The sequence below is a fragment of the Diabrotica undecimpunctata genome, chromosome 1, assembly GCF_040954645.1.
Source record: "Diabrotica undecimpunctata isolate CICGRU chromosome 1, icDiaUnde3, whole genome shotgun sequence".
Taxonomy (NCBI): Eukaryota; Metazoa; Arthropoda; class Insecta; order Coleoptera; family Chrysomelidae; genus Diabrotica; species Diabrotica undecimpunctata.
In genome coordinates, this window is record NC_092803.1 from 200,837,644 (window position 1) to 200,861,855 (window position 24,212).

Below are 24,212 nucleotides of genomic sequence, written 5' to 3' on the forward strand. Positions count from 1 at the left end.
CATATATATATATATATATATATATATATATATATATGTATATACATATATATATATATATATATATATATATATATATATATATATATATATATATATATATATATATATATCGCATATACATGTATATATACATATACGCATGATACGCAGTAACGACAATCGCCTTATAAACAATGTGTTCTGGGAAGGCGAAGGTCTGTAGGGCGGCCTAGAAAAAGGTGGAAAGATGCAGTCAAAGAAAATCTAGAGAAAAATTGAGTGCGACAAAGGGAATTACTGGCACAGGACCGACAAACATAGAAGGCAATAATAAACGCGGCAAAGACTCACGAAGAGTTGTAGCGCCATTGATGATGATGATGATATATACGATATATGGATCCTGGCATATTTTGTTTAGTTCAAAGTTGTATCTTCTCTGCCCATGTTCCCAATTCCAAAAAGAATAGCGCCTTTTGCGCCTTTGTATATGTGTCGCAAAATTTTTCTTTCAAACGTTGCTAATAATCTTTTCTCACTTTGTTTGAAAGTATTTTGATTATATTCTTGGCTTTTAGAATAAATTCATGCTACAATCAACTAGCAAAAGAAAACAAAACATCTTAAGATATGGTAATCTCCCCAACATAAACAGAATTTTTATAATATTCATCGACATGACCGAGGATTTATTGATCTCCATTGTAAATTGATTTTCTATTTTCCTAAATTTATCTCAATCAATTTCACAACCAAGTGGTATTACTACTTTTGGCATTTTATACATTAAAACGTCAAAGAATGTGCAAACAAGACAATCAAATAAAATACATTGCAAGTTTTAAGACTTTATTAAATCAAATTAAAATCTGTACAAAGACAAAAACCATTAAAGAAGATGTACGAAAGAAATTGTTTTATTGTTTGTACTAGTAATATATCGAATATATTATTGTTAGCTAAACGTAAACACTTATTATTTATTAGAATTACACAACACTCATCTACAATCAGAAGTTGGAAGTAAAATTAGGGATATGGCGTTTGGTTATTGATGTGGTCGTTTTGTAAAAATATTTTTAATTTTATTTTTTATTACGAGTATTTTTAATACTAGTTAATAGAATTTTCATAACAAAAATAAGTCAGTAATAATTTAAATGTCGCTTTATTCACTTACACTCATTAATATCTCTTAAGGGTTTAATAAAATTAAGAAATTTCCTTTATATGCCCAGATTCCAATTTCGTACTCTTTTAACTCGTAAGTCGTCTTCCACCTCGTTCTTAATTCGAGCTCTGAGCCTGTTTTCCTTCAGCCCATCCTGTCTTTCGGTGTTTATATTGTCATCGTCCACATTTTTGAAGCGTTAGTGAGGACAGGCTTGATAAGAGCTCTATATATCAATATTTTCGTTCTTTTTGTGACTATGTTTAAAGTTTCTTTACTCCATAGTATTATCTATTTGCTAGATATATAACTGTGGTTACTGTGGTACTTTGGCTTATTTATAGGCCTAGATATATGAACTCTCTTACTCATTATATAAAGAACTTACTCTTTCAAAAGTATGTGTTTTAATCGTTAGATATTTGGGTTTTTCTACTTGCTTATATGTCAGCTTCATATACTTAGTTTTACTAGTATTAACGTGTAACCAAATTCTTTTTGCTGCTGCTTCCAATGCCGTGAACGATTGGACCAGGTCCGCCCTTTTTCTTGCTATGATATCGATAATGGTTTCTCTTGTTTTTCCAGGTTCTCTAATAGCCATTCATTAGAGCAATGTTAAATGGAAGGCACGATAAGTTCTCTTCCTGTTGAAGTCCTCTGTAGTAATCACAAGCTGTTTGGTCTCCTTTCCTGTAAATAGGTACAATTATGCCTACGTTCCAGTCTTCTGGTAGTTTTACCTGCTTCCAAATCCGTTCTACTAGCCTACTTATACAACAGGTCAGATATTTTGAGCCATGTTTTAAAATCTCAGAAGAAATGTCATCTGCTCCCGAAGCTTTGTATTCTTTCAATTTTTGTATTGATTTGATGACTTGATTTGATGACTTCTAAATTGGGATGATATCTTTCTTCCTTGCCTTCGAGCTGGATTTCTGCTCCTTGCAAACTCGTCTCACTTCTTATATTTACTCTTTTCCCAAAATCATCTGCCCATCTTTTTATTATCTGGTAATGTTTATTATCATGGACATAAAAAATTTAATTAGTGATATTACATTCACTATAAAGGCGGTAAAAGTTCATAATTATAGCTATAATCCGTTTTCTTGCACGCCTTTGAAAATTTGGCTGAGGACACACTGGTATTTGTTAATATTTTGATCGTAAAAAATTGAGAAGAGTGAAGGCCCATATTTTGTAGGTTACTTTTAGTATATTTTTTGCGCCATGTTTTAATAGCTCAAAAGGAAAGCCATGTGCTTCACGAGCTTTGTTTTCTTTCAATTTTTGCATTGATTTGATGATTTCTACCTCTTTTGGGATAATAATATATTGGTTTACTTGGACTTAAATGTCTTTGAGCTTGATTTCTGTTTCTTGCAACCTTATCTAATTTCTTATATTTAGTCTCCTCTCAAAATTGTTTGCCGATCTTTCTAGTATCTGGTCCTGATCACCAATGATCTCTCCTCTTCTGTTTTTAACTATTGATATTCTACGTTTGAATTCCTTTTTGCTCTGGTTAACCTTCTTGTAAAATTTTTTACTTTTCCATTTGTATATTAGTTCTTTCAGTTGATTGTCTATATGCTCCTTCTTCTTTCTTTTTAGTATTCGTTTTCTGTCTCATCTTAGATGCCTATACTCTTCCTCTACTTGTCTCATTCTTCGTCCTTGGAGCCTTGTATATGCATAATTTTTTCTTTGCGTTGCTTGTGCGCATTACTTTGTTTACGTTGGAGATTCTAGCTCTTATTTTAATTTGACTAGGCAGTGGTCTAAGTCTATATTTGATCCTCGTCTTGCACATACGTCTATTCTTCTTCTTCTTCTTCTTCTAATGTCAAACACACTGGTATCTGCGTATTTAACACCACGAATGTTTTTTAGCCAGGATATGTCGTCTACTGGGACCACCTTTTTCTTTGATTTTAGCCTTTATAATTAGCTGCAACAACTCATACTTCTCGTTTATAAGTACGTACCCTAAATATGTCTTTCTTCTTTTAATGGTGGTCAAAACTTATCTCTGTCTCTTCCCATTCTGTGAAACACCATTTCGTTCGTTATATGATCGTTTTATTGGTATTTTCAAAATTTATTTAAAAAGCCACATCCAGCTTTCTCATCAAGTCACAATTAACAGTCGAAGCTTCGGCACCATAAATAAGAATAGAGTGAATATAACATTTTACCATACGATATTGGATTTGCAGATTAGGACTTAAAATTTCCTGATCTTCAAAAAGGCTGCTCTTGATTGCTCTATTATTGATCGAATTTCTGATTTCGGATTTAGATTTTCAGTAATTCAGACTCCTAACTACTTCATTCTGCCCACTTGTTCGATAACAACTTCATTCTGTCCACTTATCCAATTACTTCTTTGTTTTGTAGAGTTTCGTTCTGTGTTTTTACAACAGAATCTATGGTTTTGCTCCGCATAATGTTCACATTCTGAGTCTCATTCTCATACGTCTGTTACGTCGCTGAAATGTCTTTGGTCGACCACTACATGGTCGATTTAACTTCCTGTATCTCTATCAGGGCTTCTCCATTTTCCCTTATGTATATCTTTGTGCATAAAATATGCTGGCAACTTAAGTGTACAGGCGAGTTCCCTTATTGTTCGTCTTTTTATGTAAACTGTGGTTTCCAATGATTGGCTCGTATTTCCTTTGGTTTACCTATCTTTGCATTAAAATCTTCTATTTTTAACCGAGTATGTTATTAATTTATTAGGATTGTCGATACTTGGGGGTTTGGGATTATTACTCTGTAAAGTTTCAGCTACATTTTTTACGTTTCCTTCTGGCTACTTTGGTGGATTCCAAACTATCCGTTTGCAACTGTTTAACAGATATATAAAATCTAACCGGATAATATGGACAGGTCATGTGATAAGAGTAGAGGAAGATAGAGAGCCAAAGACAGTGTTTTTTGACAGATCAGACGGTAGACGATCTGTAGAGCATCCCAGAAAAAGATAGAAGGAGGATGTTGAAGCTGATTTATCTAGGATTGGGGTAAAACAATGAAAAATGAAACCGCAAGATCGTAGAAGATGAAGGGCTATGGTGGATGCGGCAAAGAGTCAGCCCCGAGTTTTAAAGCCAGTCAAGAATTATCAAGTGGGGTGTGATTCTCCTCCATCTATCCTTGCTTGTTGCTCTTTGATCCCAACCATCAATTCCCTCTTTTCTGAGATCTTCTTGTATCTTCATTTTTGGCATCCTCTTTCTTTCCATTTTCATCACGTGCCGCGTCCATCTCACTCTCTGTGCCTTTATGAAGGGACTGATGCTTGGTTTGTTATACAGTTCCTCTAGCTCCCTGTTTAATCCTAGAAACCTTCCACCGTGTTTTTGCCTCCGTATGTAGCTCTAAGTGTTTCTCTTTTCCATATTTTTCATCATCTGGCTTTTCCCATCCGTTTATCATCTTTGCTCTTTTTTTTTGTAGGTTTATCATTACTCTGCCTCTTACTTATCTGTAATTGCGTTAATACATTTACATCTTGAACTATTTGTTTTGTGACTGTTGTTATAGAATCATATTCACTTTTAGGTTTTCCATCTGGACTAACCCATGACCATTTTCTATTCTTTTTCATCTTAAAAAAATGTTGATTGCATACAGTTTGCGTTGCAACAAAAAGTTATTCATACTTCATTCAGAATAAAATAAAAATTAAAACGAATATTGGTCCTTTAGTTGGACGTGGCTCATATGTCTGTCGGTTTAGGGATTAGTAACTAACAAAACTGATGGTAGATTCGATTTAGAAATAACTAAGACTGAAAGTATTTACTTCTGGTACCAGAATCGACACAAAAACACACTCGTAAGCTATGATAGTAGGAGTAATGTTGAATGGATTCAACTACTCAAATTGAATTTCAATTACATGAAAAAATTATGATATTTAATTTTGTGATTTAGTGCTAACACTATAGATTGTCAATAATATTTCGTTGATTAATTCGCCATGGTTCATATTAACTTATATTCATAATTTTACCTCCAATTTCTCTATTTCTCTATTTACTAGAATAACAGACATTAATTTTTATAGAAATATAAACCAATTTACAAAAATCTGCAAATTGTTCTTAACATTCATCAGTCATGGTTTGTCTAGATATAAATTATTTCTAATTTACTTACATAAATAACTGATTTATTATATATACATCATTACTTTAAACTGCATAACTATTATAAAAAATATTATAAATAATTTAGATAAAAAATAAGGATTTTAACTATTAGTATGTCCTTCTTTCGAGTAATTTCTTTGCACTTCATTATAAGAATAAAAAAACATATTAGTTGTTTATAGGATGGGGTACTGATCCCAAAGTAGCATTGATGTTTTATAGGACCTATAAAATAGCAATAGGATCAGCAACCAATACACATTTACTAAAAATAGATCATATTCAGTTTAAAAGTTTGAGATTAACTCTGGGTGCTATGAAATCAACACCATGCCCTCTGTTACTTGCTGAAAGTAATGAAATGCCATTAGAAAATCGTAGAAATTTATTGGCAACAAAATATGTATTAAAATTAAGAGCCAGAACAAGGTCCTTACTGAGTATGCTGTATGAATTATCCATATAAAATATTGTAAACAATTCATAAAAAATAAAAAATTCACCACCATTAGCGGATGCCTTTCTGGAAACCAATGATTTATCGGTTACACTTTCAACAAATTTTGTTATACCATTCTATAAATTTGAATGTAATACGATCTTCAAAAAACCAAATATTATATTTCCGAAATATTCAGATTCACACCAAATAAATAACTAGTTGTGGAACTCCATATTGAGTGAATATATCAATAAAACTATAATTTACACAGATGGCTCTAAACTGAACGATGGAAAGTTAGGGTCTGCAGTGTACATTCCTTCCAATAACAAATCATTTAAAATAACATTTCCTCCACATTACTCTATTTACACTGCAGAAGCGGTAGCTATTAGGAAAGCTCTGGATTGGCTAGATCACGAAAATTTAAAAGATGCTGTGATCATCTCAGACTCTAAGTCAGTTCTTAGTGGACTTAATATTACTGAGTTTAACTATAAGACATGTGAGCTGATATGTGACATTAAACAAAAAATGAGAAACAAAGATGTAACATTTATTTGGGCAAAAAGTCACACCGGGATAAAAGGTAATGAAATAGTAGACAAGCTCGCTGGAGGAGCCGAAGTTTTTACCTTTACTTGTTTAAGCTTATGCTTCTTCAAGGGAGGGGTACTTTTTTTTTCTAGGTTAGCATCCAGATAGCACTGCCAGGAGATTAAACCTCTTTCTCACCCCATCAAGAGTGTTTTGAATGTCAGTTTTCCAGTTGAGAGTCCTAGTAAAATGAACTCCCAAGTAGGAAACCGAGTTTCTGAAAATAAGGTCCTCTCCTGACAGAGTTATTTGGCCACGGACCTCGCGGCAATTTGAGAATTTAAAGAGAATTAATTGAGATTCTACTCATTCTGGTATACAAAAACAAATACATATACACAGTATCAGATCTAATCAATCTTCATAATAAAAAAATAAATTTTAACTGGCAAGACAGATGGAAAATATTGGCAAATAATATATCAAATAATCATTATTATAAGAATCATCCTACGTTACCGTCCCTAATGGAATTACCACACAAATATTCCATTTTAACATATCCAAACGATCAGCAGCAGCTATTACGAGATTAAAAACTAGTCACGATGCTGTTCCTGCTCACCTGGCTAGATTAAATATTATAGAATCAGGAAAGTTAATCACATCCTGTTTGGATGTATTAAAAAAAGAACTCTCATCTAAATTTTATGAAAACCTGATTAAAAGTAATGTGCAACTGTCATTGAATCAGAAATAAATATACGAACTCATATGTAATCACTCATATTCATCCTGATATATAATATAAATTTGTGACAATCAAGTTTTAATTCATAAACGTTGTAGCATTTTTAAAATTCCTCAGTATGTATTGAAATCCCCTCGTATTTGCTAAAGCATCGAAGAATATTTTAAGTGCATTTAATTTCCCATCGAACGTAGCTAAAACACGACAGACAGAAATATTCCAGTTTATACGTTTTGTTTATACAAAGATTGTGCGAATGAATTTTAAAAATAATTCCTCACTCTCGCTAAGGTTGTTGTCATGAGAGTTTATCCAAAATTTTTCTTCAAAATTTGTAATATCTTCGTCCTTCGTCCTTTTTTTTATGGGAAAATGAGTAGCAGTTCAATTAATAGTTACAGTTAAAGTGAGTTTTGAAATGTTGCCATTGTATCCAGTTGTACCTATTCCTGTTTTGTAAGAAGCCAAGCCATAGTGCCATTTCCACCTTTGTTTGTGGTCGTCATTCCAGACTATTGATGCAGTCCAGTTCTCCCAGAAATTCTAAGGTCCAGTGAAGTCCAGATTACAGAAAATTTAAAGTAGTTTAGTGAAAATCCAGGTAACTTTTTGTGTTTAGTTTCGAAGTAAAGACAGACATTTTTTCCAAGAATAATAATTGCTTACATCATTTAAAAAGATAGTTCTTTACTTGTAATAATTTTTTATTTGCCAAGTTTATAGCCCAGTAACATTTGTAAGTTTTGTAGCAACAGAGTTTGTAAACGAATAGGACATATTATGTAAGTTTTTTCTTCTATATTATTTTGGTATAAATCTCTGTAACTATTAATATAGTGTTTTTTGTGCCATCTGTATTTTTGTAACTGTTTGTGGTGAGACACAATAAATGTTTAATTTATTTCTCTGAACCATTTTGTCTTTTTATTTTAGAAAAGTCTCCTAACCATTTTTGTATTTCCACTAATTATTTCAATAGTTATAACTAGTTGTTGTAATTGTTATAATTTGGCACATTGAAGCTGCGTCCATTTTAAATTGCTAGAGGTCCTTCCTGTTGTTTTGTCTGTCCATTTGTCCCAGGATATTCATATAAGTACCCCTTTGTTTCATTTTTTGTAGTTGCCCCAATCCAACCCCCTTGCTATTCAACTTATCTACGACCCAGCTCTCCGACCAAAACCCTGAGTGCCGTTCGCACAGTTTCGTTTATTTTGCTTACCCTATCTCCACCCCCAGTAGTTTCTGTCCCCAGTTTTTAAACCCCCTATAATTATATACCCCCATTTAAGTAGTCAAGATGAATACTAGACACAGTTGACTAGAAATCGTACAAGATGAATGACACCAGCGACGAACAACTCTGCTTGCGTTACGTTCGGATTTTTGTTTAGTAGCTTCTCTCCACCACAGCTAATATTAAACGCTTTACTTCAAAAACTGGTTGTGTGCAACTTAATTTGAGGAAACGTGTTCTCTCTTCTTAGCGCAAGAAAACAGCGTAATAAGAAAGAATCGAAAGCCTTTATAAAAAAAACTTTTGATGACATCCGATGTCCAGAAATAGGTCCAGGTTTGGATATCAAACTTGGGAAAGTTATAATGAGCATTTACAAGAGCACATGGTCAGGACGAGAGTCACAACAGATAACATGCAGTCTGACCATTATATAGAAAGGGGATATTCTTGGCCAAATTATGTTTAACATTGTTTTAATAGTGATCTAGTACTGACAAAAGAGGTAGATGAAGATTACATACACACTGGGAAAATGATCTAAAAAGCGTAAAATATAGTAGATCCAAACAGACTGCTGTTGAGGGAGATCTATCGGATTATTTTTGTAATGAATAAAGTTTGTTATTTTAAATATTTGTTATGATTTGTTTTTCGAAGAAGCATTGTTGTACCGATCGATGAAGTGCAAAGAAACTAGTGGAAAAAGTAGTCCAATATATAATATTAACACTATACGATTTCTTAAAAACAAAAAAAGGTAAAAAGTTTAAAAAAATATATGTCAACCAAAATAGTTTTACTGAACTACACGTAGCATATAAGATTTTTTTTATTAATTACATATATTTTTTCAAATATACAGCGTTGGCATCCGAAGAACTGAAGATATACGATTTTACATAAGAATGACTGTGGGTCATTTACAAAGCTCATGCAAGATAGAAGACAAGGTGTCGTTGCATCAATAGACTTGGTGCTAGTCAGTGCTAGATACAAGTAATTTAGTGTAAAAATAAAACACTGAAAACATTTTTTAAACCTTCCACAAATTTTTTTATATCTTTTTACTACAGCTGTTTCGACGGAGTGTCCTTCTCAAATAATTTATTTTTGGTATGTGTTTACACTTTATAGTCTTTAACTGACTAGGTTGAGGAGGAGAGAACTGTTTGTCTCAAGTTAGTCATTCAGAAATATGTCTGTATTTTTTAATTTGTTAATTTTCATAGATTCTAATAAAGACAGCTTAAGGCCTTTATTTTGGATGTAAAGAATTTGAAATTCACCATTAAAATAATGATTATGATCCAGTAGGTGAAGTGCGTATGTAGAATCTGTTTTTCTATTATTGAAAGTCCTTTTATGTTCTGTTATACGGTTGCTAAAAGTTCTACCAGTTTGACCGATGTAAGTTTTTGCTGGTGTTATTCCTTTCTTTTTTATGTGTTTGTCTATTTTTGTTAACATCACATAGTTGATATGGTTATTGTTAATTCTGTTTAACAACTGTTTGAGGCCCACTGATCGGCCAAATCCCAAACGCAAACTCAAACTTTTTTATTTAACAATGTTATTGTGGGCAAATCTCAACTTAACATAAATAAATCTTTTTAAAATTAGAAAATTTTGAATACTGAATACCCCTCGTCAAATTTTAGAGCCGCTCAAACTCCCACAACATTAAAGATTGCTGAACTCACATTTCTTCCCATTTCGATCTTAGATATCGTGTTCGGACAAATTTTATACAAAATTATTGAGTATTTCACATTCTCAATTTTTGTAACGTTTATCTGTTATATGTTCAATTCTTGGATTTCCAACTCTATAATTTAATAAACTTTAATTCATTTACTTTGCTTTTTATGTCACAAAAGCTACTAAAAACTTAAGGCATTATCGTAAAACAAAATAGAAAAAAAATTTGATATGTCTGTGTGCTATTGTAAAGTGTAAACTCAATCTTCTTAGAAAATAATTTTACAAATACTTTAAACCAAATATACATATTACAAAATTATACCAGCCTATTTCAGCTACATCACAATTTTATGTACAGATAGCATGGAAAGCGATTTCAAATATCCTTTTACCTCAATTATAAATAAAACCTAGTAACATTTGACGCTATTTTGTCGGTGTAGGGTAGTAATGGATAGATCCGGTCCAACAATCTATCTCTTGCTTGTCTCATGGTGCAGCGCCCTCCAGTTTTCTGCTTACAACATAGTAGTTTCTTTCTTGGTTACTTTTTTTTTAAATTATCTGGTTTATACATTTATATTCTTCTTATTGGATCTCAAAGTCACTCATGAAGATAGCAGTGAAATATCTTGCTCCAAACTTGATCAACCACATCCTTTATCATAAAATCCACTGCCTTACTCAAACAATCACTGTGAAATAAGCAGTTAAATTTCTTTATAAAAACGTATTTTAAGCACGAAAATCTGAAAAACTGCTAATTTTTTATATACTTAAAAAAAACAAACCAAAGTGCACCATGAAGAAAAAATTTACCTACAAAGAACCATATTTAGAGCTGCGTAACTTTCTGTACGATAAATCTTCTTACGCACTGGACTATGTTTAGTAGACAGAAGTGAAAAAATGTTATCTCGTGTAAAAATTAAAATATAATTTACTAATACCACCATTACAATATTTAACACATTATTTAACAGTACTTTTTTGTTTGGTAATCGTTATAGTTGACGATTCTGTTTCGTTATCGGCGCTAGCTCCATCCGCGAAGAGGACATCTGGTAAAGATCCCGAAGGCTCGACTAATTCTTCGGGAACATCTTCAACGTTTGCCTGCGTCGTCCAAGCTGGTGTTAGAGATCGAGTTGCTTCTGTAACTACACTAGTGTTGAGGAGAGTGTTTTTAGCCGTAAAAAGTACTTTGTCTATATAGAACATTGTGCCCAAGTTGTATACGAAAACTTCACTTTCTACTATTTCTGCATCGTTGATATATACGTGATCTAAAAAAGAATGTGTAGATAAGAACAATCGCTATAGTGTAATATCTATTAGTATACAATGAAATATATTGTAATAAAGTACTTTCTTTGTAGAGTATATATATATAAGCTGTAGTCTATAATTTTTTATTCCTGAAGTTTCACCCACAACCGTGGCAGGTATTACTGATAACTGTGGCATAGAGACGGATAGACTCAAAACTTCTTGAAGAGCTGATCTGAACCCATGCATCTGCGAATGGATTATATTTAGCGCAATAGACCAGGTCCCGGAAGTGTATTCGCAAAGTCTGGCGCTAGAGAAACATTCCTCCACTATCAAAGTACTCCTCCACCACAAGGCTCTTTTTACACCACCTCTTCACTGTTTAGGTTAAGGGACAAGACTAATCTCGTATTTCTATACGAGACGTTATATAGACGCTAGACTATACGTTTTAAATGGTCGTATGGATTGTTCTGATATTCTGGAATTGATTGGACTGAGGGTGGGAAATTTACGCACAAAAGACAGGTCGTTGTTTCATATGGGATTTCATTCTACAAACTCTGGGTACAATAGTACGTACAAAGGAAATGAATTTTGCACTTCACATGATTTACTGGGGTATTAAGTCAGGGTACTGACGAAACATTTAGACCTTTTTCCCGTCAATAAATAAATAAATAAATATTCGTACTTAGTAATAAGATGATTTAGTAAGCACTAGGGAAATGAGAACGGCCATAAAAGCAATCAAAAATAATAAAGTACTGGGACCTGGAGGCATTTCTCTTGAGCTTATAAAGTACGGCTAAAAAAAATTACACCGGATGATAAAATGGATATTTCAGAAAGTCATAAATGGAGAACAACTCCCAAAAAAATGGACTGAGGCATATATGACATCTATATTTAAGAAAGGCGATAGAAAACGATGCAAAAACTACAGAGGAATAAGCGTAATATCATCAATAGTAAGATTATATGGGAAGATGCTGCGAGAAAAGATAAAGCAAGCGATAAAAGGCAAAATCGGGGACGATCAGGCAGGCTTCACGGCAGGAAGATCATGCATAGACCACATATACACAGTGGAACAACTGTTGGAAAAGAAAAAAGCAAAAAATAGAGATATACATTTGGCATTTGTGGACCTGAAAAAGGCGTATGACTCTGTACCAAGGTCAGAGCTGTGAGAGGCAATGTACAAATTAGAAAAACAGACGGAACTCATAAAAGCTACAAAAGATCTGTATAAAGAAAATAAAGTGTCCATTAAAATGGGAACAAAAATCATAAGAGACTTTACCACAACAAAAGAGCTCCTGCAGGGTTGTTCCAAATCTCCAACCCTACTCAAAATATACTTAGAGAAAGCCTTGACTACATGAAGAGGAAAATGCGAAGGCGTGGGAGTACCGGTACGAAACGAATACCTATATACGTTAAGCTTTGCAGACGATCAAGTAGTGATTGCACAAGACCAGGAAGACCTCAGTTACATGATAAAGAAACTACAAGAAGAATTTACCAAGGCTGGCCTAGACATTAACCTCACGAAAACAGAGTACCTATCTACAAGTGAAGAACACATAGAAGATCTACAGATTAACGACAACGTAACAATCAAAGGAAAATATAAATTCAAATAGTTGGGGTTTATCATCACGAAAAAGGCAAAAAAGAGGAAGAAATTAAGCAAAGATTAGGACAAACAAAAACATCAATCCTACAAATTAACTCGGTATGGTGGGATAGACACCTAAATATGAAGACAAAAACACAGTTTTATAAGATTTATAAAATATAAGTGCGAAGTATTACGACAAATGGGGCTGAAAATTGGATTATAAACAAGAAAAACAGCAGTAAGATAGTAGCAACAGAGATGGAATACCTGCGAAGATGCTGTAAAGTAACAAGAATGGATAGGAGAAGTAATGACGAAATAAAGCAAAGAACATCAATAGAAACAGACATACTAACATATATAACAAAAAAGAAAATACTAAAGTGGTATGGACATGTAAGAAGAACTAGAGTCAGCAGATGGATAAAACGAATAACCGAATGGAGCCCAATAGAAAGGAGGAAAAGAGGACGACTCCGAATATATAAATATATATAGTAAGTACTTCAGTAAGCGCTATAGAGTTCTCAAGATCAAAAATTAGTAGTTTTTCGTATTGAATTTCTTTTCCATATTTTAATAAACATTTATACTTGGTATAAATACGTAAAAAATAAACAAACAAGAAATTTGTTGAAAATTCAAAAAGTTCAACAACAATTTTATTAAGTAGTAATGACTAAAAAATATTTTTATAAATTACCTTTCATTCTTTTTACTTCAATAGTCCTATTTCCCAAAGATTCCAGTCGGATTCCATCCCTCAGGTCTCTGTCATACAACCGTCCTTTAACAAAATGGTTAAGTAAAATTTGCAAACCGTCCCCAGTCGACAAATAATTGTCGGGCATTTTATCCAGTCCAATTTTCTCGAATGCTGTGTCAGTGGGTACAAAGAACGAGTAACCCGTTCCTGATACATGCGGTGCTAGGTCAGCCAGATTTAGGAACCGTGTGATATGTGTGAATCTCTTGTCTCGTTCCAGCGCTAGGAAGGCGTGGGAAAGAAATTGAGCTCCGAACCATGGAAACGCTAAGAGTGGGGGAGTTTCTTTATCCTTGTGTTGTTGATGGAGTTTGGACACTATAGATTCCGTAACAAATAGTACCTCTCCTATGAACATTATGTTTCCTCTGGCGACAGGTGTGTCTCCCTTGACTAGCATGGCTCCATTAACGGTAAGATTAGCTAAATAAAGAACAAATGTTAATTAAAAAGCTATATTTTAAATTATAACGGTAATATTGTATATTAATAACGGTATTTTGTCTAGCACAGCCGCAGTTGTTGGACAAAGCAATATCTAAGTTCAATCTTGCTTCTTATATAGAAGCAACTATTAATCATAAACACAATTTTTAAACTTTTAAAGCGTCGTCTGTACTCGTGAAAATCACTAGTGGATATATCTGAATCAGTGGTCCCCAAATAGACTATATATATATATGTATAAACAATAGATATAGAAATCTAGTGATAGCAGAAAAAATTCAAGTTCAGATGTATGCAGATATACCGACAGACTATAATAAATAAATACTTACAATAACAAGGAATAATTACAAAACTATACTGGCATCAAGTAAGAATAATAGTTAATCAAAAACTATTTAGTAAAATAAGGATTATAAGGAAAATAAAAACAGGAGTTACACAAGGTTGTATATTTTCACTTCTACTCTTCAACTTGTATTCATAGGAAATATTTCAGGAAATCATAATGAAGACAACAGCAGCCATTGTAGTGAATGGCTTAGCCCATGAATAACATTAAATATGCAAAAAGTAACTTACTGTACTGTCTAACTAGAGTGAAGGCCTTCAAAATCTAATGAACAAAAATGGAGTCAGCTCTGTGATCAGTACGGATTAAAAATCAGTGTTAATAAAACAAACTCTATAATAACAAAAAAAATCATATAGAGTCAGAGATCTAGTTTTAGACAGAGTGTATCTCGGAAGTAAGATCAATGTGAGCTGGTATCCAATCGTACAAATTAAAAGACGAATACAACGAAACAGAGCAATTTTTAAAAAAATATGAAAGATCGCTTGCATCTACGATCTTAGTATTGTATTTCTAGTTAAAACAACACATTTTTATATCTTTCTAGTACTACAACATGAAGGAGAAGCATGGACTCTGAATGAGGCCACGAATAAACGTTTGGAAGACTTATATTACAAAATAACTTAGGAAGAAGATATTTTCTTGTGATCTTGTCATCTCTCGTATCACCACCATATTAATCTCCACATGGATTAGCGATACTTCGTTTGCAACTACCTCTTAACTTACTGGAGAGGTTGATTGGAACAAGGCGGAAACAAGGCACTTGGGACTTTTAAGAATGCGGTAAAGAGATAATACATGGATATTACAAGAACGATGGAGCAAGTTGTGCGGTCAGCCAAGATCCACCTTGAGTTGTAGTGCTAGGAGAAAAAGAAGAAGTGGTCAACAAATAAGACGCCCCAAACAAAAATTCTAATAGACTCACTATTTTTGTAGATAAGAATACTAACACCCATTTATTGAAATATTTCTCTTCGCGTTTATATATATTTGAACAAATGTGCTTGTGGTGGTCATAAAAATTGATTGCGTAATAAAGAAAAACAAAAAACAAAAATGAAAACTATACAATCTTATTGTATTAAGTTTCACAACCTCTGCTTAAAACAAAAGAACTACTTACGTGTTTTTCGAAACACAATTTCCTTTCCTCCGATCGTTTTAATAACTTCCCCGTCCTTAATTAGTTCTTGTTTTAATCTACCTTTAACAAAATGATTAACGATTACACTCTCTGTAAATTCGGGGACACTAAATGGATAGAAACCCCAGTCGATTGGATGCCATCTTTGGAAAGCGTGGTCGGTCGGCACGAAAACGGTATATTCTTCATCTGCAAAGAAAGTAAGAACGTATTAGGTATATCAGTGGATAACAAAACAAAGTATAAAATATCCTATATCGTGGGTATACTGCAAAAACTGACCAAGTCAATTTTTATCGATTTTTCGTTTATCAATCCAAGTCACTCGAAAGACGTAACCGAATACCTGGAAAAGTGCCCAAGTCAAAATATAAAGGCACGATGCCGCAACACACATAGCATCCAAATGTCTATGTCTGGGTATGCGTATCAATAGACTGGAAGAAATGATCATGTTGACTTGGTCACTTTTGCATGAAATGTGATTCACATTTCATATCAACATTGGACTGCGACAATTGGCTATTACGACTTGGTCACTTTTTGATGTTTTAGTTTTACCTACACGTTGTATGTTTATCAGTTGAATTATCACGTGTTGGAAAAGGAAATATTAAGTTTATCTTTCATTATGACGTCCAGGGGAAAGTTTTTAGTACAAATGTGTTTAGATGAAGGCGAAGCTAGTACCTCACATGAAAATAACGCAGGTGAGTGTTGTAATTTCGTAATATTTATTGAAAATAATTTTGAGGTTATGATGAGGACAACAAATTATAAAAGTATCTATTACTTAGCTCTTAGCAGATAAACGTTTTCCTTAAAAAATAATATTTATCGCCCCACTTCCTAACCATCAACAGTAAATGCCGCTGATACAAAGTTAATATTCTATGTAGATTTTTGTTGTTGATCATTTTGCTGTTTTAAAATATAAAACATAATAATGAGATCAAATTAGGGTGACGAATAATAAGTAACGGTTTCAGAACTATGGTCTTCTAAATCAACATCACAACACATTCCTATTTTGTCAGCTGGAACCAGCACTACGGAAGGTAAATATACATTTTAAAACTGATCTTTTTATCCCAAACTAATATTTTAATTAGGTTCATTCAATACTACTCTAATGCAAGGATGTTCAACTACCACGTCTGATAATGAAAAAGAGAATACCAAACATTGTGAAGAACATAATAGCTCTATTGAGGTGAGTAATATACCTGTGTCACCTACGTTTGAGAAAATGGTCGTTGATAGTGGTTCAGATTTTTCTACCGGCAGTAGTGATAACTATATTCCGAGTGATGATGATGGTTTATCAAATGTTGAATCAACTGATAGTGATGTACCCTTATCAAAACAAGAATGTCGTTGGAGAAGAGCTAACCCTTCCCGATGGAAAAGAAATATTAAAAAGAAAAATAGAACGTCAAGTTTGCCTTACAAATCAAAAGGAACAGTCATTGCAGCAAAAAAACCAAAATTGATTAATTGCAACTCTTGTAAATTCAAATGCTCTCTTAGTTTTAATGATGATTTCAGAAACCAGTTATGCTCGGAATTTTGGAGATTAGACTATAATCGTCAAAAAGATTATATTCTCTGTTGTGTTGCGAGCAAAGAACCTACTTGTAGAAGAGTTCGTTCTGGAACAGGTGCTCTCAAAACTGCAAGTAGGTACTATCATTTCCTAAACCAGGGTAAAAAAATTCGAGTTTGCAAGAATTTCTTTCTACGCACTTTGTGTATAAGCCACGGGCCAGTGGATAAGGCATTTTCTGGAGCAAATGATATAGGAATATTTGCAGCTAACGACAAACGTGGCAAAAAGGAACCGGCTAATAAAACCAAACCTGATATTATAGCGTCAATCAAAGCGCACGTACAAAGTTTTCCAACCATGGCATCTCACTACTGTAGATCATCAGCTAAACGAGAATATTTAGATTCTAATTTATCTATCGCAAAAATGTACGAACTATATGTGGAAGATTGCAAGAAAACGGGAAAGGAATACGCATCTCAAATATCTTACCGTCGCATTTTTGGTACCAACTTTAATTTGTCCTTTTTTAAGCCTAAAAAGGATCAGTGCCTAACATGCACGAACTACTTGAAGACAAAAGCTGCAGATTTAGAAGAAAAATATCAGAATCACATTAAAAGACGAGACGAAGCAAATTTAGCAAAAAAATCAGACAAAGAGCGCGCAATGACTGATAATAGTTTTTTAAGTGTCACGTTTGATTTACAAAGCGTTCTGCAAATACCTTCTTCAGATGTCTCACCAATGTATTACAGTAGAAAGCTGTGCGCGTACAATCTCACAATTTACGAAGCAGCTAGTCAAAAAGCCCACTGCTACGCATGGACTGAAATTAATGGTCAAAGGGGCAGTTCAGAAATAGGTACATGCCTGCTTAAGTTTATAAAATCTTTGCCACAAAATATTATCGAAATAAGTTTGTTCTCTGATACCTGTAACGGTCAAAACAGAAATCAGTTTATTGCAGCATTATTTCTATTTATCGTACAAAACAGCAATTTAAATATTGTACAGCATAATTTTTTGGAATCTGGGCATTCTTATATGGAAGTAGATTCCATGCACAGCGCCATAAAAAATGCTAAAAAGAATGTTCCAGTATACACTATGCATGATTGGTTAAACATTTTTAGACTGGCACGCTCCAAAAGAGGCCGAAACAAAAGAAGTGATCTATATAACGTACAGGAATTAAGGTATAATGATTTTCTTGACATAAAGACCCTAGCTGCTAATACTCTTAAAAATAGAACCATTGATGAAAACGGAAATCGTGTTAATTGGCTAAAAATTAAATGTATGCGATATGAAGCAGATAAACCGCAATATATACTATTTAAGTACAACTATAGTGATCCAGAATTTCTTATGTTCAATGTAGTTGGACGTACTAAACGAGTTATAAATCCTATAAAAGAAATTCAACTATTATACTCTAAAGAAATTCCTATTTCTAAACTTAAAAAGCAGGATCTTCTAAAATTATGTAAGACAGGAACAATTCCCTCTGAATTCCATGCTTGGTATCAATCAATACCATCAGAGAGTGGAAAAAAGATGTTGCTCCAGAGCCATCAGTATTGTCCGATTCGGAGTCAGATTAATTCTAGTATAGAAACTTTTACATTTTTGTTATCATTTTCCAATTTAAAAAATAAAGTAAATGTTTTTATTTGAAACTTCAGCCTTACACTGTAAATAAATAAAATTAGACATAGGTATTTTCTTTGTGTTTTATTATTGATCAATAATTATCATTTTGTGGCCATGATGTCAATATGAGAAAATTTCTACATCAAAAAGTGACCAAGTCAATTTTTTTTGCGAAAAACAAAAAGATTAATACAATCTTTAGAGATACTTAGAATCACTAACTTCAACCATTTAATACCTGGAAAGAAAAAATACATATCCTTTTAAATTGATTTAGAAATAAACTCAAATAAAATTACAAAATATTCAACATCAATTATCTCGAAAGCATCATATTTGACTTGGTCAGTTTTTGCAGTATGCCCACGAATAGTGGTAAATGTAGAGACAAGTATTTATGCAGTATTAAATTAGTTAAGGGCATAATGAGATAAATACAGTAATTCAAAAATATTAGGTAGCAATATTAAGTATCAAAAATATTATGTAGCAATAAATATTTGTTTTTAATAGAAAACTGGGACACACGTATTTATTACTAACATGTGTGTCTTGTTTCATAATATTTCGTTTAAACTTAAAGTCAACCTTGTAGATTAAGTAATTTGTATAAACGTATTTGGTCTATTAACGCTGCGATATGTAATTTAACCTCGAGGTTATAAAAGGAAAACAAAGAGGAAATCGGGACACTCAATCAATAAAAGTAATGTTTCTTCTTTAATAAAATCTCAGTTAACTATAGGTAACTATAGGTAACTATGGGTAATCTCAGTTACCCATAGACAACGACATTATCATCCGTGTTTAAGTTAATTGCGTTTCACCATACTTCTATAATCCTAAATATTCTATTATATATTTGCCAAGTGTCCGTGCGAAATAATTCTATTTTTTAGATCTTTAAACAGGCTTTTTAACGCGTTTTTAAAAAATTGTTGGTTTGCAAATTTTTCTCTGTGCACGGGTGATATTTGTTAATAAAACAAACGAATAAAACAATTGATACAATGGTGTATTGTCTCCTGGCCTATTATTCAATTCAAAACCTGCCGTTAAGAGTTTGTGTAAACCATATTTAGTTTATGAGTTATTTTAATCTGATTTGTGATTTTGTTGTAAATATAACCTGTGCAATTTTAATTTTTATGAAGTGAATAAAATAAATATAGATATAAATATATAAATTTGAGTCTCTTATCATTCTCTAACACGTGTTTCTGGGTCTACCCGTCATCAGAGAGAGTTTGTAAGAAGGGATTTGGTTGAAGAGAGTAAACGGCATTGTATAGACCGTCGTGAGACAGATCGTACCCTTCTCATGACTCGTTGTCGCGATAGTAATCCTGCTCAGTACGAAAAGAGCCACAGATTCAGATATTTGGTTGACTTCCTTACTAACGCTGGTAATGATGCCGAAGCTACCATCTGAGGGAGCATCTTTATTATTGGTTTACGGTGAAATCGATTCTTACCAGTAGACCAGATTTTTAGACGGACGAACACGGGTATTATAATCTTTTCGATGTTGGAGGTCGTGATTGTCTATAGACGACTTAAACTTACGTACTTGGATTGTACCTGGTAAAGCAGTTTCCACGCTTCGATCTGTTGAGACTCAGTCCTTAGTTTAGGGATTCGTATTGTCGGTTAGATGAGACTCCTGGTATATATTAAAATTAAAACCGATTTTAAAGCCGTTTAAATATACCGTTACTTCCATCTTTACCAAGTACCATATAAATGGCATTCCAAGCAAGTGACACCAGACTGGACGATGTTTGAACTGAAAATTTCCCAACCACTTCTTTTTACCATTCTTCGCGTTTAGTAGACTGATTGGGACCTCTTTTGGGAACTCTTCGTAGTAGTATAAGCGGTAAGTTCGTAGTATAAGCGTAAAAAGAAGCCAGATTCACAGTATATAGACTACTATAGGGACAGATTTCTATGAGTAAATAGACAAGTAAGATTATTTCAGGAAATAAAGACGTATTCCATTTTAGGTATGTCAAGGTACCGATTTGTTCCGAGATACAACTAACTTTAATAGCAATTTTCAAATTATCACACCAAAAAAAGAAAGAACGGCGAAATCGATTCGCATATAAACAAAAGCTCTTGTTGGTATAAAGATAGTTCCATAACTGATGCAAGTACAAGGGTTAGAATTTATGGAATGGGAATGGGAACAAGGGGTTTGATTGATCTTTGAAACTTGGATGACAATATTTCAGCGGAAGTAGCTACTATACAACAGAAGAGAGTAGAATAGAATAGGCAGTTAAACAGTAATGCAGTTTTGATTACACAGACAGTTCAGAAGGCATTCAGGCACGCCGGTAGCCCAACGATAAGGCTGAAAAATTGGCACTAGAAGCAGGATGCACTTCACTACTTCGTCCGGAATTCTTGTTTAGATTTGTGAGCATACAAAACAGACGAGTACAAAATAAGTCTCTAAAAGTGTGAAAAAATGCATCCGAACAGTAACAGAAGCATAATAAATCTGCAAATTTTGCATTGCTTTACATTGTTAACCCTTTTTAAAAGATAAAAAGAAAAAAGAAGAAAACTTACATCACAATTGGTTGTATTGCTCATTGCATTGCTTATTTCTGTATCATAATTGGTGTATAAAAAGGGTGTGCATATGAGAAATGCTTAATATAATTTCAGAGTATAAAAACTGTATTAAATGGGGCTGGTTCAAAATAATTAGGAGAGCTGGTAAAGGGTAATATAGATAATAGCCAAATTAAGTATATAAAAAGTCTTACCAATATTGCTGTTACACACACTCGCGGTATTTATCGGGTTCCATTCGCGATATTTACACGCGGTTGTTTCTCGTACGAGGGGAGATGTCTTAGCGGTTTCTACACACGTATTTCGCGGTACTAACACTAAGATCAAGAGATAAAGCACACTTGTTTCTGTCGTCTACACGATTCAAAAGAGGATTCGCGGTATTTTTTGCGTAACTATCGGGAAAGAGAGCGAGAGAGAGAGAGCGCGTCTGTTGCTAACAGTCGAAAGAGATTACGTCTGTTGCTAGCGGCAGTCAACAGTGGAGAGAGAGTTTTTTTCGTTTGCTATTTTAAAACTGTCTAAAAGAGTGGGTTTAAAATGAAAGTAGGAGAATGATAGGAACTAATACAGCGAAGAATTCAACAATTGGATATACTTATAAACTTTAGTATTGGCATATTTTTTATACTTTAGGTTTCCTTTAGGTCTCCTTTCGAAGGTTGGCGATCCAAATGGCAATTGTAGTTTTGGAAACTGCTGCGCGAAAGATCTTTGCGGATGAGCGGTCGAACCATCTCCTCAGGTCTTTCAGCCACGAGTTCTGGCGTCTTCCTACTGATCTTTTGCCCTGTACTTTTCCTTCCAGTATAACTTGAAGTAATTCATATCTTTCGCCTCTCAGCACATGACCCAAGTATTGCATTTTCCTCTCTTTGATTATTCTTAGTAATTCTTTTTGTTTACACTCGACGAAGTACCTCAACATTAGTAACTCTTTGTACCCATGGAATCCTTAACATTCGTCTGTAGATATACATCTCAAAGGCATCTATTCTTTTTTCTATTTCAGAGTCCATTGTCCAAATTTCACAGCCATACAGTAAAACAGAAAAAACGTAACATCTGATCATTCGGATTCTAAGCTGTAGACTAAGGTCTGATCTTGAAAAAAATGTTTTAATGCTCATGAATGTTTTCCTTGCTTGTTCAATTCTTGATAGGATTTCTTTTTTTGGATTACACTGACTATTGATATTTGTTCCCAAATATTTTATGGAATTTACCTGTTCTATTATTTTACCCTTGGCATACACCTGTACGTTTATTGGTGTCTTTGAAAATACTAAAGTTTTAGTTTTGGAAACGTTTAGATGTAAACCGAACATTTCGCTGTGGTGAACTACCGCATTTATTATATTTTGTAGTTCTTGTGCGTTGCTTGCTATTAAGACGGTATCATCAGCATATCTGATGTTGTCTATGCTGATTCCGTTAATCTTAATTCCGCCTTGGACCTCGTCTAATGCTTCTCTGAATATAGACTCCGAATACAAATTAAAGAGTAGCGGTGATAAGACGCAACCCTGTCTCACTCCTCGTCGGATTTGTATGTCTTCGGATGTTGTGTGCTCTATTTCAATTGTTGTCGTTTGGCGCCAGTATAGTTCTGAGATAATTCGCAAGTCTTGTTCGTCAACTCCAGTTGTTCTCAGAATTTCGATCATCTTTTGATGGTTAACGCAGTCAAATGCTTTTCGATAGTCAATAAAACATGCATATACATCCACATTCATGTCTCTGCATCGTTGCGTTAACACATTTAAAGCAAAAAGAGCCTCTAATTTACACGACAATCGTGTGCAATTATGACATTAAGAATTTGGCCTTACCCAAGATAGGCCATGCACTGAAGATCTGGATTGGAAGATTGTCAGAAGCATGCTTAAAGTGATCTTCCAAGAAACCGGCGTACGAATTACTGTGTGTTTTATTAACGCGAAGAGATTGAGTCCTTCAAAGTCTGTAGACTGTTACTTCTTCTTAAGGGGTTCATGCAGAGCTGGAGAGTCCTGTACATTCGGCCATCCTGTACCTACATATAGAGTTGCTGATCGGGACGCTCAGATCTAAGAGGGGAGCAGTGTAATGAACACGCTTATTTCGACGTAGCCTATATAACAGTTGTATCTCAAAAAGATGATGTGTGTTCGGGAATGTTCCGGATGTATCGACCGGGTGAGAGATCAAGACATCAATACAAGCGGAAATAGAGGCGGACTATTCCAGATTATTCTAGTACATAATAACTTGGATATATAAGCAGCGCTGATATTAGTTTAGTTTAGTTTAGTTTAGTTGTTAAGACATTATTTTAGTGTAAACTTATAAATAAATATATTTACATAAATTCGAACCGCTCGTTTTATTGGTAAAACGATACAATATAGTACCTTGCTTTCAGACTCGCCCAAATAATCCTTTCTGATACTGGCTCCCACTCTATTAGACCCTTTCTTCCCTTTTAGTCTAGCAGTATTGCCAATCTCTTTTTCGTATTTATCATTTACGTTTGTGTTCCCAGAATATATCATTAATCGTTGGTCTTCTACTCGGGTTGATCCATTGCCGTTTATTGTAATTCCCTTAGTCCAACAATGTCTAACTTGTACTTATCAATCTCTTGGCTTACTTGCTCCAATTTGCCAGCTTCGTAAAGGGTTCTTACATTTTATGCTACTATGAGTATGTCCTATCTGGTTTCTATTCCGGTTTATCTTTCGTTTTCGCTCTTTTCCTTTCTTTCAGCTTTTTCAATTCCCTTTCCGTTGCTATGTTATCACCATTTGTGCTTTTGTTTGTGTACTC

The 24,212-nt window shown here is 33.7% G+C and overlaps 1 protein-coding gene across 1 annotated transcript in view; it reads right to left on the reverse strand.

The window, feature by feature from the left end:
• Window positions 1–818: 818 nt before the first annotated feature.
• Window positions 819–24,212, reverse strand: part of LOC140432860 (periostin) — a 188,342-nt gene continuing 164,948 nt past the window's right edge. Inside the window, exons 4-6 of the mRNA XM_072521001.1 lie at window positions 15,590–15,799; window positions 13,593–14,078; window positions 819–11,276 (exon numbers count right to left, since the gene is read on the reverse strand). Of these exons, the coding sequence (XP_072377102.1) occupies window positions 10,963–11,276; window positions 13,593–14,078; window positions 15,590–15,799 (1,010 nt within the window). The 3' untranslated portion in view covers window positions 819–10,962. The remainder of the gene's footprint in view (window positions 11,277–13,592; window positions 14,079–15,589; window positions 15,800–24,212) is intronic.